The sequence below is a fragment of the Scleropages formosus genome, chromosome 15 (genome assembly GCF_900964775.1).
Source record: "Scleropages formosus chromosome 15, fSclFor1.1, whole genome shotgun sequence".
In the NCBI taxonomy this organism is placed as follows: domain Eukaryota; kingdom Metazoa; phylum Chordata; class Actinopteri; order Osteoglossiformes; family Osteoglossidae; genus Scleropages; species Scleropages formosus.
In genome coordinates, this window is record NC_041820.1 from 6,985,940 (window position 1) to 7,005,691 (window position 19,752).

The following is a 19,752-nucleotide window of genomic DNA, read 5'->3' on the forward strand; positions in this document are numbered from 1 at the left end:
TAAATGTTACATGGGAATTCATTTAAATATTCATATGAACATATATCGGAATGTTGTGCACAGTCCTATATATTTATATAATTTAGCGAACCAGCGAACAGGTTATTTTTATTGGCTGTATTTTGCATATGTCAAATAAATTTCCTCCCGGTAAACTGGCCGTGGGGGTTAAAAGCCAGGGTCAAGTCAAATATCTTCTAATCTCGCATCATTTTCGTGAGGCAGCGATCATTCATGATTTCGATCGTGACGTAAGCATGTGGAGGGAGGAGAGTCCGGAATGTGCCGGGCCTCACGGAAAAAGGCTTTCCTTCCGTTTCGGGTGACCGGGTCATGTGGATGGGATTAATAGCTAGTCCTGTGGAGGTTTGCGAAAAGAACCGGGGTCCTTTGGGCAGCAGAACCAGCGACCCACCCCTCTCCCCCTACCACCCTTTGTTTCTGTGGCTCCTAGAAGTCTTTGAAATGCCGAGCGGATGAATATTTCAGTGTACACAGATGCCGGCCTTGGAGTATATTGGCTGATGAATAATTGAGTCTCGCCTGCAGAGGGTACTCCCATGTCCTAAAAGGAGGGTTCGAGGGGTTGTCTCATAGACCCCCCCGCAAGGAGGGGGATTCCGATGTCCTGGAACACAGTTGTCAGGGTGTCGGCAGGGAGGTCAGAAGATGTGCAGTCAAGGGGTCACGAGGAAGGTCTGGGGTGTCTGAACCTCTCTGCTTGACATCTTTATGAGACTGAGTGCTGCTTCAAAGTCTGTGAATCCGTTACGTCCCTTAGTTTTACCACAGAATCAGAATCAGTGTATCTTATGTGATGACATAGGTATGTAATGCCCAGTTCCATATGTTGCTTTAGAGAAAATTGTATGTGTAGTAGAAACACACAAGTAGTTCAGGTGCAAAAATAAGTGAAGCTCAAGTTGAGCAGGTTAAACCAGGTAGGTAAATCGTAAGCTAAATTAATAGATTTAAAGTTTAGATTTAGTAAGTTTTTATTTTAATAATCCATACCAGAGTAATGGCCATCCCTATAGGGTTCACATACTTCCAAGCAGCACTGTAGGTAAGGGTAAGATCCGCTGCCTTAGGACTCCAAGGTCGTGGTTCAAATCCTACCTCCTGCTCAAGCTCCCTGGAGCAAGGTACTTACCTTGAACTGAAACAGTAAAAATTGCCCACCTCTGTATACGAGTGAGTAATTGTAGGGTAATACTATGAGTTGCTTTGGTCTGCTAAATTAATAAATAATGGCAAAATGTCTTGGAATAAACATTTATCTAATGCTTTTCTCCAAAGTGGCTTAGAATGTTAGTCTACCTACAACTATTTACACAGCTGGGTAATTTTACTGGAGCAGTTTAGGGTAAGTACCTTGCTCACACATACTACAGCCGGAGGTAAGATTTGAACCTGTGGCCTTTGGGTCCAAAGGCAGCAGCTCTAACCACTATGCTACCAGCTGCCAGTGCCCTACTCCTTAAAATAGAAAGTTTTGCTCAAACTGGGATCGCAACCCATTCCCAGGTACAGCCAAATGAGTAGATGGACTGCTTCACATAGGCATGCTGCACTGTGATGTACCCCAGTATTCCTGTCTATTACCATGTTTCCCAGACAAATTGTATAAAATCATTTTTTTTTTTTTTTTTTGGAGGTTGTGTTAAGCCAGGTTTCAGGAAGGTCTCACCCAGTAGCTTTCATGTTCTATTCAGGTGCTCTGGTTTCCTCTCGCAGGTCAGACATGTGTTTTAAGTGAATTGGTGACTCTAAATTGCTCATAGTACATGTGATTGCTCTGTGATGGACTGCTGTCCTATCCAGGTTAGACCCTATGCTTCCGGCAGAGGCTCCGGACCACCACGACCCTGCCCTGGACAAGCAATTATCGATAGTGAATGAATAAAAGAGCTTCCTCTCAAGTTGATCACGGATTCTTTTCTTTGAGTTGAAGGTACACCTAGGTACGCACTCTCACTTCACCCCCTTTGCTCCGTCCCCTCCAGAGTCCCATTGAAGGTGGAGCAGGCAAACAACGCCCGTGATGCGCTGGCCAAGGCGATCTACAGCCGCCTCTTCGACCACGTGGTCACACGGGTCAACCAGTGCTTCCCGTTTCAGACCTCTTCCCACTTCATAGGGGTCCTGGATATCGCCGGTTTCGGTCAGTGGCGCTACGCTTCTCGCCACTCTCTGAACTCAAGAGTAGACGGTTTCCTGTTCTAACTTCAGTGCCAACTGCAAACGCTCATGAAAATGACTAAGAGAAGCATCTGGGGCTGAATAGGCACATTTAATGAAATTTTTATTTTGTTTTCCTCAAGAATACTTTGAGCACAACAGCTTCGAGCAGTTCTGCATCAACTATTGTAACGAGAAGCTGCAGCAGTTCTTCAACGAGCGCATCCTCAAGGAGGTGAGGAGTCCTGGGCTCACCAGCTGGTTATGTGCTCTGAATTGAAAGCTGCTAAGCTTTTTTTTAATATTAAAAAAAAAAAAAAACTTCTCACCTATGAGGACGGTGAGCAGAGTCATCAGCAACATGTTTTGATTTATTCATCCGTGTGGCTGCATTGGAGAAAACGATATTCATAACTAGTGGTGTTTAAGGAAGGTCAGAGTGCTCAAAACCCCTTAACTAATTCCAGTGGAATTTTCTATTTGTATTTATCTTTTCCTGCCAACCCACATGTCACTGGAGAGCTGTCACTTTGCTGAATATTGTTCAACAGTGAGTGATTGAATGTTGTATGTATGTAAAGAACTGATGTGAATTTTTTTGTTTTTCTGCTCACAGGAGCAGGAGCTGTACCAGAAGGAGGGGCTGGGTGTGAACGAAGTCCACTATGTGGACAACCAGGACTGCATAGGTCAGTCCTCGGTCCGTCTCATTCCCGTTTGCTGCTCCACGTGCGCTAATGAAGCCCCCTGCGCATCGCCGTGAGCTTTGCGTAGCTCTCGGCTTCGCGGCTGAAAATCGGCTCCTTCCATCACGTAACAAATCCCACCTCGCGGACATGTGCGTGTACTCGTTGCGAGAGCCGTGTTCGACAACTTCCCGCTTCCCCTGAAGATTGCCGCGTGGTCCTGAGTTGGAAAGGAGCCGAGCGGAGAACAAAGGCGGGAGGCGATCAAAGCGGAGCGCGGCCTTACAAACGGTCTCAGACGGGAGTAGACCTGTGTGCTGGGATGGGGGGGGGACTTACAAATATAGACCTGAAGGTTCCTAGTTCAAGTCCCACAAAGTAATACTTCAGTCATACCTTTGGAGCAAGGTATTTACTCTGAATTGATAGCATAAAATACCTAGCTAGGTAAATAATAATTCTCAAATGGAACTTTGTATTTATTATTATTCATTTACTTGGTACCCTACCCTTTCAGCACTCCAGTCACATCCTTATGTTTTTGAATTTTATTTATTGTTTAATTGATGCAAGTGGAATTTGCAAACTAAAATTTTTAAATGTTAAAATATTACATTTAATACATTAAATAAAATTAATATTAAATATATTTTAATAGTATTTCATGTGTAAAATTTAAATATTTTGATTTGCAAATGTCAGCCTTACACTCCCATCAGCCCCCACAAATTGTCCGCTGATGTTATGGAAATCGGGATTGGTCGTGTCTCATTCCAGTCATTTTATTAATACGGCATATTCAATGATATGTTTATTGCTTTGTTTTTTTTCTTTTAAGCAGTGTAGAGAGTACACTTTTACATTTGAACACTGCGAGGTCGATAAATCATTGATATATTTTGTTCGTAACGTTACTGTAATAAATACCCGCCTTTCAGATTTTCTCACAAGGTTCTCACAACAGTGTTCTGTGTTCTACAGCAATATGTAATCAGACTAAAGAAGTTCGACTTATGTACTGTCTTGATGTAAACTGAATTAATAGCTAAGTAAATTAATGTTGTGCATATTACTACAATCAGAAAAACGGCGGTCGAATAGTAGTTCGTTAACATTATACCTACATGCGGCTTTCCGTGCACAGACCTGGTGGAGGCCAAAGTCATCGGCATCTTGGACATCCTGGACGAAGAGAACCGCCTGCCGCAGCCCAGCGACCAGCACTTTACCGAAGCCGTGCACGGCAAGCACAAGGACCACTTCCGTTTGACCGTGAGATGTGCTTCGTGCTTCTTAAGGGCCTTTGCTGCAATTTGACCTCTTCACGGTGAAATTCGTTTCTTTTTATGCCCTTTAATTTGTTGCTCCTGGCTGTACAATTCATACCAGCAGTTCTATACTTGTGCTTCTTTTGTTTAATTGTTTTTCTTCCGTTGTTTGTTTTAAGATTCTGATCACGTGGCATAAGGATGTTCAGGACTAATGTGTTTCTCTCACAATAGGGCTTTCGTTAGTTTCAACGTAGTGTTCGCTCTTTTCAACGAGACCCAGGGAACAAACTTGCTGGGTGGTCCAGCGGAAGCCGCAGAAGCCTCGGTTTAGCTAGCCGCGGTGGTCCAAATCGGCTCCACCTTTTTCTTTAGGTCCCCAGGAAGTCCAAGCTGGCGGTGCACAGGAACCTGCGGGACGATGAGGGCTTCATGATCCGACACTTTGCCGGGGCGGTTTGTTACGAAACGGTACGTCCACGTGGACGTGCGCCCATTTAAGGGTCACCTTCTCCGCAGTCGTCCATTTCGCTCATCCAGCCCTTGTTTGATCGCCAAATGCAGTGCGGGCACCAAAATCTTTAGCTTCCCCCCAGATACAGCCCCAAACCCAGGTAAGACAACAACATGCAACACGAGACATGCTGGTAGTGAGCAACCAAGTATTAAAAAAAGCACAAAACTAAATATCCCACCCCAGTGACATTTAACACAAGAAAATAAACACAAGATTACAAAATGGTTACTAATAATAATCTAATTTAAATCAACTTAATGCATTTAATCATATCTAAATCAACACCTATGCTCTCTGCAGCAAGGGATGATGTTAAGGGTTCCTGCTACTACTGTATCTTTTATATAAGACCAAAATGAAAATAATTAAAAGGTTAAGATTTGTGGAAGAGTTTAATGAATTTTAAACCAAATCAGGTTTTTCCATAAATTTGAAATGAATGTTCCCCCCCGTTGTAAAGTAGAGAACAGGCTCTGAATTTATCGTGGACAGCAATTATGTCTTTCATGCGGATCAGACTGCTGCAGAAGCCGTATTAAAATATACAATGCTACACAAAATTTCATTGCTGGAATAGATTTAAGTATGAAGTAATATATTGTTTTTTAGATGTCTTTAAACGGTGAACAACTTGTACACAGTTATTAAACGAAAACTAAAACTACAATTTTTTAAAAATATTTTACATGTATTTTATTTGACAGTTTATCTGGCATGTTTTTGACTCCTCTTCAGATTTATTTTTTAATAAGTCATCACTGAGATGCATGGGTGTAAAGGGCAAAACTCATCTGTGGAGTGAGATAAATTGGCTTTTTCAGAGAATAAGCCAAAAAAATGCAATAATTCAGAAATTATATGGTCGGTTAAAGATATGGGAATAAAATTTTCAACAAAGAACCTAATTCTATAGACATATCTCCCACTGTGCGAAAGAGATGATCCAAAAGGAGAGGGCATAATAATAAAACTGATAGCTACAGGAACCTTATTCATTTTGTTTGTGGTGTCTATTAAATGTGTTAAAAGAGAGTTGTGCTGTGTGTATGCAGTGTTTGTATTTGGTCTGTTGTGTGTCTTTGTATTGTTTTTCTTTGACTCGGTCCCTGTGCGTCTCCTGCGCTGCCGTCTCATAGGCCCAGTTTGTGGAGAAGAATAACGATGCCCTGCACATGTCCCTGGAGAGCCTCGTGTGCGAATCCAAGGACACGTTCGTGCGGGAGCTCTTCGAGAACTCCAACAACTCCAAGGACTCGAAGCAGAAAGCCGGGAAGCTGAGCTTCATCAGCGTGGGCAACAAGTTCAAGGTGAGGGTTAGGAAAGGCCCTTCGCTTCTTACCTCTTTCCGCAAGTTGTGTAACAGTCATGGTGCTGTATGTTTCCTTGCTCAGAGCTGTCGTCCAACTAAAGAATAATAGCTCAATAATAACTAAAGAAAAATATCTCAATGATTCATCGACCTTGCTCAACGATTTTGATGAAAATTATTGCTGTTGGTGGATCTTGTTGATGGACGTAGCATTGGCTTTATTTACCGCGAATGTCTGTGTGGGATTTTCAGTGTTGTATAGAAGAATGCTTAAAAAAAAGTCCCAGAGAGGCTACAAAACACAGGATTTTAAACTTTCACATTTAAAAGGTTTCTCTCTTTGCAGCTACGTGCTCTTGAATCTAATGGCTCTCCTTCCTACTGTTTCCCTCTCTTTACTCCACGTCCCTCTCCACTCGTGGACCTCCTTCTGTCTCCCGATACCTTCCCTAAGAGCTGTGATTTGTAAGCCGAATAAAGTCAGCCTGAGATGTCTAGTGGGGGGAGGACAGGAAAAAGCAGTAAAGGGTAAAGTCAGTCGTGGGTGAGATGTAGACTCAGCCAGGTAACCTTTCTTGTGTCTCGAACCCACACCCAACTTCACAGCGTGTGTAAAGAGCGCTTCTGTCTTACCATCTGCTCTCTCAACTCATCCACAGTCTGCTTTGCATGCAGTGGTTTAACACACAACCAAGCTGCACTTTACTGTCTATCTTGATTACTATGGGCACTAAATCGGTGTGTTTTTAAGGACGGGTACAGATGTTGCTGGTACAGTCCCCAAGATGCCATTTTTATCCTGCTTCTCATACCCTGGTGAACCCTTAAAATTAACTGTTAACTTGTTACTTTTGATTTAAATTAGGGACAGCAGAGGACATAGCGGTTAGAGCCACCACCATATAATTAAAGGGCCAGGTTTCGAACCCCCTGTTTGTAGTACCCTTGATCGAGGTACTTACCCTAAATTGATACAGTAAATATTCCTCTGCTGTATATATGGGTAAATCATTGTAAGCAGCTTAGTGTACAAACCTAACACTGCAGGTTTCTTTGGAAAAAGAGATAAGGTACTCAAATAGTAAAAAAAACACAAAGCAAAATGATAAAAATCATTAACTTATCGATTTAACTTTTCCTGTCACTATTTTAAGTGATTTAAAATGATTCTGATTTACTGTTTTACACCATTAGTCATAATTTGTTATAAATTAGCATATTTTCTAAAAAAAAAAATAGTCCTGTAAAACATCTCATTTGAGAATTTCTACTGTACAGCCATCAACACATCTCTTCATAAATTAAGGTTTTATGTTGACGTCTTCCCAAATGCCGTATTGAGAATGTAGGATTGTTTTGAACTGAACACATTTTTCAACATGATTTATAAATTATGTCAAGGAAATTAGAGTAAAATATTAAACTCAAAACACATGTTTATAGTCAGTTTTAGGACAAACACAATGATGCCAAATGCTCAGAATCAGTTAGGAGGAAGTTACCCGGCTGATTTCCCATAATACACCTTACCTACATGTGTGCAGGGACAGCTGGTACCATAGGGGTTAGAGCTGCTGCTTTTGGATCCAAAGGTTGCAGGTTCGATCCCCGTCTCTGACTGTAGTACCCTTGAGCAAGGTACTTACCCTAAAATTGCTCCAGTAAAATTTACCCAGCTCTATAAATGGCTAAACAATTGTAAGCTTTGGACTGTAATAATTGTACCCTTAACATTGTAAGCTGCTTTGGAGAAAAGCATCAGCCAAATGAATAGATGTAATGTAATGTGTGCCTTGGTCGTGCTGTCTGTGTTCAGGGCCCATTTGTTTGCATGAAGAGTTTTGGCCGTTTGATCTGAGACCGCTGGCATCAGTCACCACCCGCTGACATGTCAGGTGTGGTTGTATTTGCACGGGGATGCGAAGACTACTTATAATAAATAATAATCAGTCGGCACAGTCTTGCATGGTTTATGTATGAATGCAGTCCTGCGTTTGCTAATCGGCCCCGTCTTCTCGCATCTTTCTTCACAGACACAGCTGAACCTCCTGCTCGACAAGCTTCGCAGCACAGTTGAGTGTCTGAATATTTCATAAAACCACGTGGAGTTAATCGTGTGGACATCTTGTCACGTCAGGAGTAATGTTTGTCTCTCATTTGCCCCTTTCAAAGGGCTCTAGTTTCGTTCGCTGTGTGAAACCCAACCTGAAGATGGTGAGCCACCAGTTTGAAGGAGCGCAGATCCTGTCTCAGCTGCAGTGTTCAGGTGATCCACCATCATGTTACTTTTCCCACCACCACCAACAAGAGACTTCTTGGAAGTCATTTTGAGGGCGGCGGGTAGAGTAGTGGATCGAGCCAAAGCCTTGAAATTGAGAGATCCATCAGAAGGCACAGGTTTGAATCCCATTTTCTGCTATAGTACCTCTGATTGAAGTACTTGCATTGAACTAGTAATAATATCCTGGTTAAAAAAAAAAAAAAAGGGTGAATCATTGTAAGTACATTACTGTACGAACATAACTTAGACAGTATACCTGTGGAAATTTGAGGGCCTAGAGAGGAAGGAAAAGGAAAAATAAGCCAAAAAAGTATGTGTCGAGAAGTAATTTAATACAAGTAAAGCTTAAAAATTGCATTTGAAAAAACGGAATTCTAGAATTTCAAGGTATTTCCTAAGAAGTTTCCTTCTTTGGCTTCTCCAGCAATCACCTGGTTTAGCACTAGAATACTTTAAAATGCATCAACTGAGAGATATTGAATTGGTATTTTTTCTCCTTTAGCACATTTTGAAATGAAAGTGCCTAGGGCCTATGAACGCCAAAATCTGGCCCTGACTTTAAGTTGCTTTGGAGGCAAGCTTCAGTTAAATGAATAAACAGTAATAATAATTTTTATTTCCCTTGCTTCTTTCACCACAATTGTTAAATGGTGATTTTGTGGACGTGATCGATAAAATGATTCTGAATGCATGCAGCTGATGGGCTATTTTTCTCTTCTTCTCTTGGTCCTCTGTCAGGAATGGTCTCTGTGCTGGACCTCATGCAGGGGGGCTTCCCATCAAGAGCCCCCTTCCACGAGCTCTACAACATGTATAAGCAATACATGCCTTCCAAGCTGACCCGTCTCGACCCACGCCTCTTCTGCAAGGTCTCGCGGGTCCCGATCCTGCATCTCTACACGACACAACATCCTGTATTTCTGCCTTCTTGATAAATTTTCTCTTTTTCTTCTCCAGGCTTTATTCAAAGCGCTGGGTCTCAATGAGAATGACTACAAATTCGGCTTGACCAGGGTGTTCTTTCGACCCGGGAAGGTTAGCTCTTCTCCTCGCTGGTTTGCCGATTTCGGAAACATTGACTGAGGATATTTTTCATGTGTTTGTGACTAAAATGAGGTTTGAACCATAACCTGCTTACTTTGGTCATAGCTACTGTTGGACCTTCATTTTCTGATATGTTACGGAGCAAGAGTGTGTGTGTGTGTGTGGTAGCTATGTCTCTGGGATGCTGGTGTCATCCAGTACTGTTGACCGTGACCATCTTTGCTCCCATCTGCTTGCCTAGTTCGCCGAATTCGATCAGATCATGAAGTCAGATCCGGAACACCTGGCCGAGCTTCTCAAGCGTGTCAACAAGTGGCTGGTGCGCAGTCGCTGGAAGAAGGTCCAGTGGTGCGCGTTGTCCGTCATCAAGTGTACGTAACCTTGGGTGAACCCTGTCTTGAATTCCTTAGGATTCTTAAGCACTCGACACCCCCTGAATCCAGTAATGACCCAATTTTGGCTTTGATGTGGTGGAATTGAGTGCCTTGTGTCTCAAAACATATCTCTTCCAGTCCCAACTCTCTGCTGATCTCCCATCTACTCTGTAAACCTGTATTAAATCATAGTCTGTTACAGTCACCTCTGTATTCCCTATGAATTCTATATCCCGCTACTCATTTAATGTGCGCTGGTGGAAACGGTGGTTTCGGACCAACTGTGCTTTGAAAATCCCTTATCTGTGTCTGGAACCTTTTGTCTGGTGTAAAATACGCTGAAGATGACTATGAATTGTACATCGCTTTGGCGAAAGGCATCTGCCAAAAAAAAATAAATGTAAATATACACTATAGACCATTTCTTTGACTTCTGGTGCAGTAAAGAACAAGATGAAGTACCGGGCCTCTGCTTGCATTAAGATTCAAAAGAGCGTCCGCATGTGGTTGTGCAGGAGGAAACACAAGCCAAGGTGGGTCCCATCCTCGATGAAAACAAACTTATTTCATTGGCTGCTGTTTACATATTTTAGATCAAGTGGCCTGGGGCAGCCAAATCTGATTTCTAGGACCTGTGATTCTCCTACTGGCTGGTTGCTTCCTCTTGTGTCACAGGATCAATGGGCTGGTGAAGGTCAGGAACCTGAAGAAACGGATGGACAAGTTCAACGAGGTAGTCAACGGGCTGAAGGAGGGAAAGCAAGAGATGAGCAAGCAGATCAAAGAGCTGGATGCCTCCATAAGTGCTCTTATGGCCAAGATCAAGGTACCAACATTAGTCAGTGTTGTTCACCCTGCTGCACAAACCTTTCTCCCCATGTAAAAAGTTCAGTTCTGATGTATCACGATGTAAATACCCTCTTTATGTTACTTCTACATATCAGAATCATTCTCTGGTGACATGACAACACCTCTTTGTTACTTCAGTGTTTTCATCACGGTTCCTTTCTGCCAAGTTCTTTCCATCTTCTTGTAGAGGTTCTGACAACACAAGTTGTGCTTTGACATGAATTATACGGCTCCTTTCTTTTTTTTTTTTTTTGGTTGACAAAGTAATAACCTGCAGTACAGCTGTATATTTTTACATGAGTGACTTCCTAACTCTCCCCCCCCCCCCCCCCCCCCCCCCCCCCGAAGGAGCAGAGCAATTTAGCTGTTTAATCTGTTTCGGGGTCCCGTTCGGGCTCCAGAAGATTAGCGCTTTGTTTCAGAGTGCGAGCACCTGGTCACCTCGTTCTTATTCAGGAGTCAATGTTGTCCCTTGAATAATGCATGGGGCTCTGCAAGGGCCATGTTTTGTCGACCCCACCCCGGCACCTGTGACTGTCATTTTCCTAATTGTGTTTAGTGAGTCGTGGGATAATGATCCATAAAACATCACAGAATTGCCACCCTTTCCACCCTCCTTCTGAAACCCCTCTTCTCCGTATATGAAAGGACCCATGCATTTATTGGTCATTCTTCACTGTCGGGCTTCTGTAGATGGTTTCTAAGTGGGGAAAGTTTCACTGAGGAGTCCAAAAATTGCTTTCTATGGTTGTTTTTGAAGTGGTAGCACAGTGATTAGAGCTGCCACATCTAGATTCAAAGGTTTCAGGTTCAAATCCCAATCACTGGTGTAGGGCTCTTGAGCAAGGTACTTATCCTGGGTTGCTCCAGTAAAAATTATCCAGCTCATTGAAAGCTGCTTTGAAGAATAGTGTCAGCTATATGAATAAATGTCAGATGAATCTCTAATGTATGGGTTGGACTCTTACATCTGTTCATTTAGCTGTTGCTTTTCTCAAAAGCAACTTAAAATGTTAAGGAACTTCCAATTATTCATCTAGCTGGGTAATTTTATTGTAGTAATTTTTTTTGGGTAAGTACCTTCCTCAAGGGTATTACAACCAGAGGTGGGAATTGAACCTGCAACCCTTGGGTCCAAAGCCAGTAGCTCTAACCCTAACCCTATCAGTTATCCCCACTGGCTCTTATTCTCTTCAAGCCCAGGATCTGTAAAGCCTTTTCCTGAAGGTCATGAGCACCACAGCAGTGGAGCAAACTTTTAGCTGGCCAACATGATGGCTGTCATCACCATGGCTACATTTGACCGATCCTCCTAATCCTTCTTGCCCAACTAACCAGGCCACAGTCATGACTCGTGAGGAGATCGATCGTGAGTATAATGGCCTGGTACAGCGCTCTGAGCAGCTGCTGGACTCCATGCAGAAGAGGAAGCAGGAGGAGGAGGAGCGGGAGCGCCTGCGGCGGATCCAGGAGGAGATGGACCGCGAGAGGAGGAGGCGAGAGGAAGAGGAGCAGCGCCGTAGGCAGGAGGAAGAGGAACGCCAGCTGTGAGTGAAGAATATTTGAAGGAGGCGTTAAATAACCCTTTCGCTCTCGTTATACACGGTCATATTTGCGTGCTTTGACAGCCTTTAGTGTGAGAGACGACAGGCCAGATTGAGTTGAAATTCATCACACGCACGCTCTCCACACTCACCCACTGGGCTGGTGAAGGGTGCAGCCAGAAAAAAACAGCGGCTTATTAAAATCGGACCACATGAAGTGTGACAGCGCCACATAAGCTTCATAGGATTAGTATAAATCAATATTATGTTAATTCACTCTTTTTAAATATATCAAAAAATTTACTGTGGCTGAAAATGAAACATCTGATGGAATTCATCTATTAAGTATCAAGCCTTTATCTCTATTCTGCGTGCAACTAAAACAGTGAGTTCTCCACTTACGATTAATCATAAGTATTTTAATGAATTTGAAGTCCTGGTTATATTTAAAAATGTTAGGGTCGATTATAGGCAAATTTGGAAGAAATTAATTTTACGGGAGGGGGGTTAATTTGGGTCGTGATTAAGCGCTGATCCGTGGACGTCGTACATCATTTAATCTGCAACCTGCTTATAAAATGAATTATATGGCTGTTGAAAGTTCTGAAAGGGTTGATGACTCTGTTAAGGTAATTGATAGGAGCTAATTTCCCTGTTCATATCTCATGCTAGATGGATGGGTACCAGAATATTGCTGTCTGTTGTTCCCCCAGGAAAGCTGAAATGGAGCTGAAGAGGAAGCAGGAGGAAGAGGAGCGAAAGAAGAGGGAGGAGGAAGAAAGGAGGATGCAGGTGGGATTTTGGGCAGATGGTCTACTTGCTTCCACTTTCTGAAGACATTGTTGGGTTGGGGACCGTTTTTTCAACAGCTTCCAAAGGAGTGATGCTCGGTGTACTGAGCTCCTCCATCTCCCCCTGGGGCAAATCTCTCTTCCATCACCCCCTTGCAGCCCATCTTCTTCCCTTTGTTGGGAAGATTGATATTCTGTGTGTTTCAGTACTGAGCACTCCACACCCCCATACCCCTGCTCATCATGGGTCAGAATCCATTATACAAATTTCCACTGGTCGCTCAGGTTGAGGACTAATGGGTGATGCGAGTTCTCGCCCATGTGACCAATCACGGTTGAACCACACAAGTTCTGGAGACACAAATTCACCTGTCAAATCGAGATGAAATGGCTGAATGTCGATAGAGGAAGGTACCCTCTCCCCTCGCCATGAATTGTGCAGTGATGTCGATTGGCTGAAGGTGCGAGTTGGTGCCTCGCAGGAGGACATGGAGCTGCAGCTGGCCGCCGAGCGAGAGGAGGAGGTTCAAAGGCAGGCCATGCTGGAGCAGGAGCGCCGCGACCGGGAGCTGGCCATGCGCATCGCCCAGAGTGAAGCCGAGCTCATCACCGAGGATCAGGGGGACGCTGGGCTGCGCAGGTACTGCACACGGCAACATGCGCTTATGTACGTTCACACACACACACACACACACACACACACACACACACACACGCGCACACACGCGCACACACCACTAGGGACCAGGCAAGCTTAAGAAGTCCCCACCCCCTTATGAGTGTTTAATGTCTCGATTTCCTTCTTCCCTCAGTAATGACACTTCAGGTGACACACCATCCTCAGAGAGCGCTAAGTAAGATTCAAACCCTCCCCGGCTTCCGGGGGGAGGTCGTCAGTTTTCAACCCCTTATAACCTCCCAGCCAAATCCCGTCAACCTAGATTGCGATTCAGATTAGATCATTCGCAGTGCTTTTTTAATCACTAACAACAATGCAGTTCCTTCCTGAAATTAACCTAATTTTTGCGCTTAACTCGCTAATCAGTCCTGAACTGGATGCTTCCATGCAAGTAAGATTTTAATTTCACCGGGCAGCAAGCGGAAGGTCTTGTGCAAAGTCAAACGCGGACGTGGACACGGAATCTGCCGTGTTTACTTTTTGTGTCGCTTTTGTTCCTCTGCGGTGCAACTGGATGAAATCTGGTTTTGTTAATTTGATGCAAATTTGCATGTGTTTTTAGTTTTATCGCTATTTATAGTTATTCATATTTATTCAGATTACTATTAATATATGAGGATGAGGATTTATGTATGTATATATATACGTTATATATGTTCATGTCATGATTTTAAGATTAGTATGGACAACTTGTGTCGTCGGGGTCACAGCACTCGGAGGACCCGGGTCAGAATCTCACTCCTTCTGCTGGACCCTTGATCAGGATACTTACCCTGAACTCATACAGTGAAAATTACCCCACTGTATCAATAAGTAAATCATTGGAAGTAGCTTAGTCTTTAAATCTAGCAACTGAAGTTTTTATGGACAAAGACAGTGAAATAAATGGAAAGTAATGAAACTGACCGGAATTTCTCAATTTAAAAAAAAGCTTATTGTGAGCAAATGAGTAATCTGTGATATTTGTGCTCTAAATCGGCTCTTTAATTAGTTGGTTTCTGTTTACTACACTTTTCTAAGCTGTGCTTTTCACCAGGTGAAATGTTTTAGGTTGGTTCTTAACATGGATTTTGAAATTGATTCCGGTGCAGACAAATCTGCGTTCAGTGACTATCGGACATGTAGCTATGCCTAGAAATACCACTATAGCTCTTAGTCCTAACAGCTCCCCTGTTTACTAACATATGTACTCTTTGTACTGTAGTAAATTGGATATTTTCTCATTTCTCATTTATTTATTTTTCACTAAGTCTTCTTATTTTTAAATTTATTACATTGCAGCTACATGCTTCACTACATAGTGTGTTGTTGGAAAAATGAATTCAGTTCACTTTATTTGTACATAGGGCCCTTTCTGATATGTTTCCATACCACTTTCAAGATAAGAAAACATTTCTTGTTAAAACTTACACTACCCTTTCAAACTGAGAAAAGTCCAGAGCTGATGTACTTTGATGGATCAGTACAGTAGGGGAGACCACTGCAGCCTGTCTTTGGGTTTTTACCGTTGTAGAAGAAACTGAAAGACTATGCTGCTCAGGTCTTCTGCCAGCCTTGTGGATACAAATGAGTGTTTAATAAAATTTTCTGTAATTTAGTGCAACAAGGCTATTTCTTAAATTTGTTCCTTTGCATTTTGTAACCCTTGAATATCCTGGCGGAAAGACAATTTTATAGTGCGATGGAAGACAACTGAGTTCCTTCTCTTAAAGGTAAATTTAAAAGTGTATTGGAAAACATGGAAGGTGTCTGCATGTCGTTCCAGAGTTACAGGTTACGATGAGCTTCTTTTCTGACAAGGTTATAATAAGTCAACTTTGAAAGAAGTCAAAAATCCCCTTATATGAACCATAAGGGTAAATAAACCGTTAAAAAGAATAAATGCAGTGTTGTATCTTAGTCTATTGCTATATTTGTTCACTAATCTCACACATTAAAATAATACTATTGAAGAGTAATATACTGTACAATATTATAATTTTCATGCTCCACTATTTTTACTTCCGTCTCAGTGTATTCAACTTTTTTAAGCATCACCAGAACTCTTTTCTTGCTTCCTAGTCATTTTAAATAAAATGAACGAAAAGTGGGGGGTGCGGTGGCGCAGTGGGTTGGACCGGGTCCTGCTCTCCTGTGGATCTGGGGTTCGAGTCCCGCTTGGGGTGCCTTGCGACGGACTGGCGTCCCGTCCTGGGTGTGTCCCCTCCCCCTCCGGCCTTACGCCCTGTGTTGCCGGGTAGGCTCCGGTTCCCCGCGACCCCATGTGGGACAAGCGGTTCAGAAATGTGTGAATGAAAAGTATTTAAAGCACATCGCAACTGCTGCTACACACCCAAACGCTGACTGAGACCCAAAACAATAAGAAATATGGTATCTTGTGCAGCACAGCCACCCAGTGCTATCATACAGTAGATGGAGCGGTCCATGTTGAGTGTTATAGCCAAACTTCGGGAGTTGATTTTGACACAATAAAGTTAATAGGAAAGCCGTCATAAGTCCAGGTGGTTGTAATTCACATATGTAGTAACTTGAGGATCGCATGTGTTTACTCTTGTCCTTGGGCAGCATGTAACTCACATTCATCATGCTTTTGTCCTGTTGTGCCAGGGGTGCCCTCGTACAGGCCACCAAGGCAGCTGCCGGCACAAAGAAGTACGACCTGAGCAAATGGAAGTACGCTGAGCTGAGGGATGCCATCAACACATCTTGCGGTGAGGACCAGACTCAATGGAACCATCATCACATCTTTAAGCAGGATTGGATTTTTGGAAATACTCTTTCCATAAGTTTAAAATTCAGTGTTGTTCTTTTTTTTTTTTTTTCCTTTTCTTTTCTCCCCCCCCAGCATGCATTGAGTGTATTCACTGAGAACAGTATAAATTAAAACATTTACCTTTTTATTCAAGGTATAATTCTGCTGAACAGTAAGTTCTAATTCATCATCCAACGAGGTCACCATCATTACTGTAGTGACCTTTGCAGGTTAAGTGTCAGGATGGCTGATGTCTTTGTGCGTGTGGCTGGAGGTAAGACCCTTGCTGTGCCCCTCCCCTTGTAGACATTGAGCTTCTGGCAGCCTGCAGGGAGGAGTTCCACAGACGCTTGAAGGTCTACCACGCATGGAAGTCAAAGAACAAGAAGCGCAATACCGACAGCGAACAAAGAGCCCCCAAATCAGTCACGGATTACGGTAGGAGATCCACTTGGTTCTAGCAGACCCCGCCCCCACAATAGGCAAACTCTGCCCCCTCACCAGTAGTCTGGTCTTTTCCATCACTTATCTCAGTCTACAGGATCTGTAGATCCAACAGAGCCCCAGTGCAGGACCTCTGTTTGCCATGCCTGCCGAAGCACGGCCCACAGTGAGGGAATACGGTGGGGGGGGGATTAGCCTTCCTTTTGTATGTGTGTCTTGTCAGGGACCATTAGGTCAAGGTCACAGTTCAGTGGGACAGCAGGTGGCATTCTAATGTAGGAATTAAACCCTGACCTTCAAAGCTGAAGATTCAAAGGTTTTCACCAAGAGGTTGACCTGAAGTTCATGGCTAAATATCCGGCAACTTAGATCTGGTTTAAAAAATATATATTTACCTGTGAGGCTCATCTGAGATTAAACAACCATGTTTATCAGATGGACTAGTAAAGGGGTACAGGTGGTCCCCGATTTACGATGGTTTGACTTAAGATTTTTTTGACTTTACGATGGTGAGCTGGCGATAAACATTTTTATTTTTTTCCCAGGCAAGCGATATGTGGTGCGATACTCTATCGTGATGCTGGGCAGCGGCAACGATCCGCATCTCCCAGTCTGTCACGCGGAGGTGTGTATTAGGTGTATTAAATGCATTTTCGACTTAGGATATTTTCGACTTATGATGGATTTCGCAGAACGTAACCCCATCATAAATCGGGGACCACCTGTATTATAGAAGAGGAGCGTAGTTTTTCCAGAAGGAAGTTTGATTGTGATCTGCTCTTGCTGTCTTGGAACATCACTGTGTCGATCTCTCCAGCTCAGAAGATATCGATAGCGCTCCTTTTTCTTTAATTTTGTATTTACATTTATTAATTTTGGTGTTTGATTTTCTCCAAAGCAATTTACAATCTTGAGCTACTTACAATGATTTACCCATTTATAGTGCTGAGTAATTGTTACTGGAGCAGGCCAGGGTAAGTACCTTGACCAAGGGTATTACAGCAAGTGGTGGGATTCAGACCTGCGATCTCAGTCCAAGGTACTTAGTCACTTTGACACCTGTTTCCCCCTAAAAGAGAGACTCCGAGAGACCACAGAGACTGCACTAGAATGCAGGAGTGCTTTTGGTGTATTTGTGTTTCAAGGATACGCTGAGGTCGCTTCAATATCACTTGAACTTCAAAAATCCATCTGTAGTGTCTGACTGGATAAAAAAAAAAAAAATCACAGCGGCGATAATGCTATGGCATTAATGCTTGATGCTTAAAGGTAGCACTATAAAACTCCTTGACTAATAACTCGAGCACTCATGTCACCGTCAGTCACATAAAATGCTCTCAAAACGTAATCAGTTCTCAGTTTCTGCGCTCCATCTGATCTTGTTGGAAAGAAATTACATCACATGGATGTTTTGCTACACACCCTGAGAATATTAAATAGAGCTGATCTAAATTGATACAGTAAAAATTACCCAGCTTTGTAATTGGGTAGGTCACTGTAAATAGCTTAGTGTACAAACCTATCATTGTAAGTAGCTTTGGAGAAAGAAATGATCTACATCAAAAATTTCTGCACTTCAATAATAATACTGATCCTTTGGTAACGGCATCTAATTTTATGAGTGAGCTCAGCATTTTATAACTCTGAGGACACTCAGTATAGTTTTTCTTACAGTATATGATATATATTTCATCTTTATTTTGACAATAATTCAGCCTTATTTAAGACCTTTGTGATCGGATGCATCATTTAGACTTACATTTATTTTTTTTAGCGGTCGCTTTTCTCCAAAGCAACTTACAATGTTTGACTGCTTACAGTAATTTACCCATTTATACATATTTGTTGCTATAATGCACTCATTGTATTTTTCTGAGATATACATTTCTTTGGAGAAAAGCATCTGCTAAATGGATAAATTTTTTTTTCTGAGTTTGTCATCACTTGAGTTTTTTATAATATCAAACTATGTTTTCAGGCTGAACGTTACATAAATCGTTAAACAATAATGTACCATATTAGCAAGGTGATTATGAACACGAACGATTTTTCTACAGATTTTATATCTAAACATTGTGATGTTATGAACATCCATATTATCTTCCATCACTAAACGCATAATCGTTCCCCGCTTAATGTAGGGAAAAGAATGACGCAAAAGTGGGTTCTGTCGTTCAGCTGTCACCTTATTTAGGTTTTTCTTCTAAGCCTGTTGAGTTTGTCTGCAGCATCTTAGCTGCTTCCTCAGAGCCCGGCGAGTTAATTGTGAGATAAACAGGTGAGGTAGAAAGTCGAGGAGAAAGATTAGACTTGATAGAGTAATAAAGACACGCTCGGCACCCCGGAACATTTGCGCAAATTCAATTTCTCTGCCAATGGCGGCCTCATTAGATTCATCAGAGTGTAATGGCACAAAAAAGTCTACCTTGCATTTCAAAGGGAGCAGTCTCAATTTACTACTCAATAATGCAGACAATTGCCTGGTGCTGAATTGTTTGAATGCGGCCGGCTGTCCAACCTGAATTGAGAGCCAGATAGGTTGTACTGATGTGCTGTCTGCACTATATATATGCACACACACACACACACACACATATATAAAATATGTGTATAAAATCTCTATATTGTGTAGTTCCCCCCTTCGGCTGTTGAAATCAGCACGGTGATTTATTAAAACGGCTAACGCTGTAACGATCCCCTGTGTATTTCTTTATTTTGGAAAGGCTCCCAGTGCAATTAAAGAAATCCAGTTACAGGCTTCCTCTTCCTTAAAACTTAACTTACTTTGGAGCTAAAACGATACGAATAATCTATACACGGTTCGTTTCTAGCCAGGTTGCAAGCGGCTTATTTGCATGATTTTGCCAATTGTTTTTTTGTTAATGGGTGAATGTGGCTAGGCTCTATTTCAACTTATTCTTCTACTTTTGTTTAAGGATATAAATATTTAGATTTGAATTTATTATGTTGATATGTATGCACCCATGGAAACTTTTATTTTGAATTCGTTAAGCTCAGTCCGAAGAGTAACAC

At 42.4% G+C, this 19,752-nt stretch overlaps 1 protein-coding gene across 5 annotated transcripts in view; it reads left to right on the forward strand.

The window, feature by feature from the left end:
- Positions 1-19,752, forward strand: part of myo6b (myosin VIb) — a 42,392-nt gene that overhangs the window by 20,054 nt on the left and 2,586 nt on the right. For 2 of the 5 annotated variants that reach the window (XM_029258475.1, XM_029258476.1), the window contains exons 13-31: positions 2,007-2,164; positions 2,325-2,416; positions 2,798-2,870; positions 4,012-4,139; positions 4,511-4,606; positions 5,789-5,959; positions 7,995-8,033; positions 8,134-8,227; positions 8,981-9,111; positions 9,200-9,277; positions 9,528-9,657; positions 10,103-10,193; positions 10,336-10,486; positions 11,848-12,056; positions 12,767-12,845; positions 13,327-13,484; positions 13,657-13,698; positions 16,131-16,234; positions 16,582-16,713. In XM_029258475.1, coding sequence (XP_029114308.1) covers positions 2,007-2,164; positions 2,325-2,416; positions 2,798-2,870; positions 4,012-4,139; positions 4,511-4,606; positions 5,789-5,959; positions 7,995-8,033; positions 8,134-8,227; positions 8,981-9,111; positions 9,200-9,277; positions 9,528-9,657; positions 10,103-10,193; positions 10,336-10,486; positions 11,848-12,056; positions 12,767-12,845; positions 13,327-13,484; positions 13,657-13,698; positions 16,131-16,234; positions 16,582-16,713 — 2,156 coding nt within the window. Of the gene's footprint in view, positions 1-2,006; positions 2,165-2,324; positions 2,417-2,797; positions 2,871-4,011; positions 4,140-4,510; positions 4,607-5,788; positions 5,960-6,415; positions 6,527-7,994; positions 8,034-8,133; positions 8,508-8,980; positions 9,112-9,199; positions 9,278-9,527; positions 9,658-10,102; positions 10,194-10,335; positions 10,487-11,847; positions 12,057-12,766; positions 12,846-13,326; positions 13,485-13,656; positions 13,699-16,130; positions 16,235-16,581; positions 16,714-19,752 lie in introns of those variants that run through there. The other 3 variants (XM_029258477.1, XR_003798194.1, XM_029258478.1) reach the window with 3 other exon arrangements.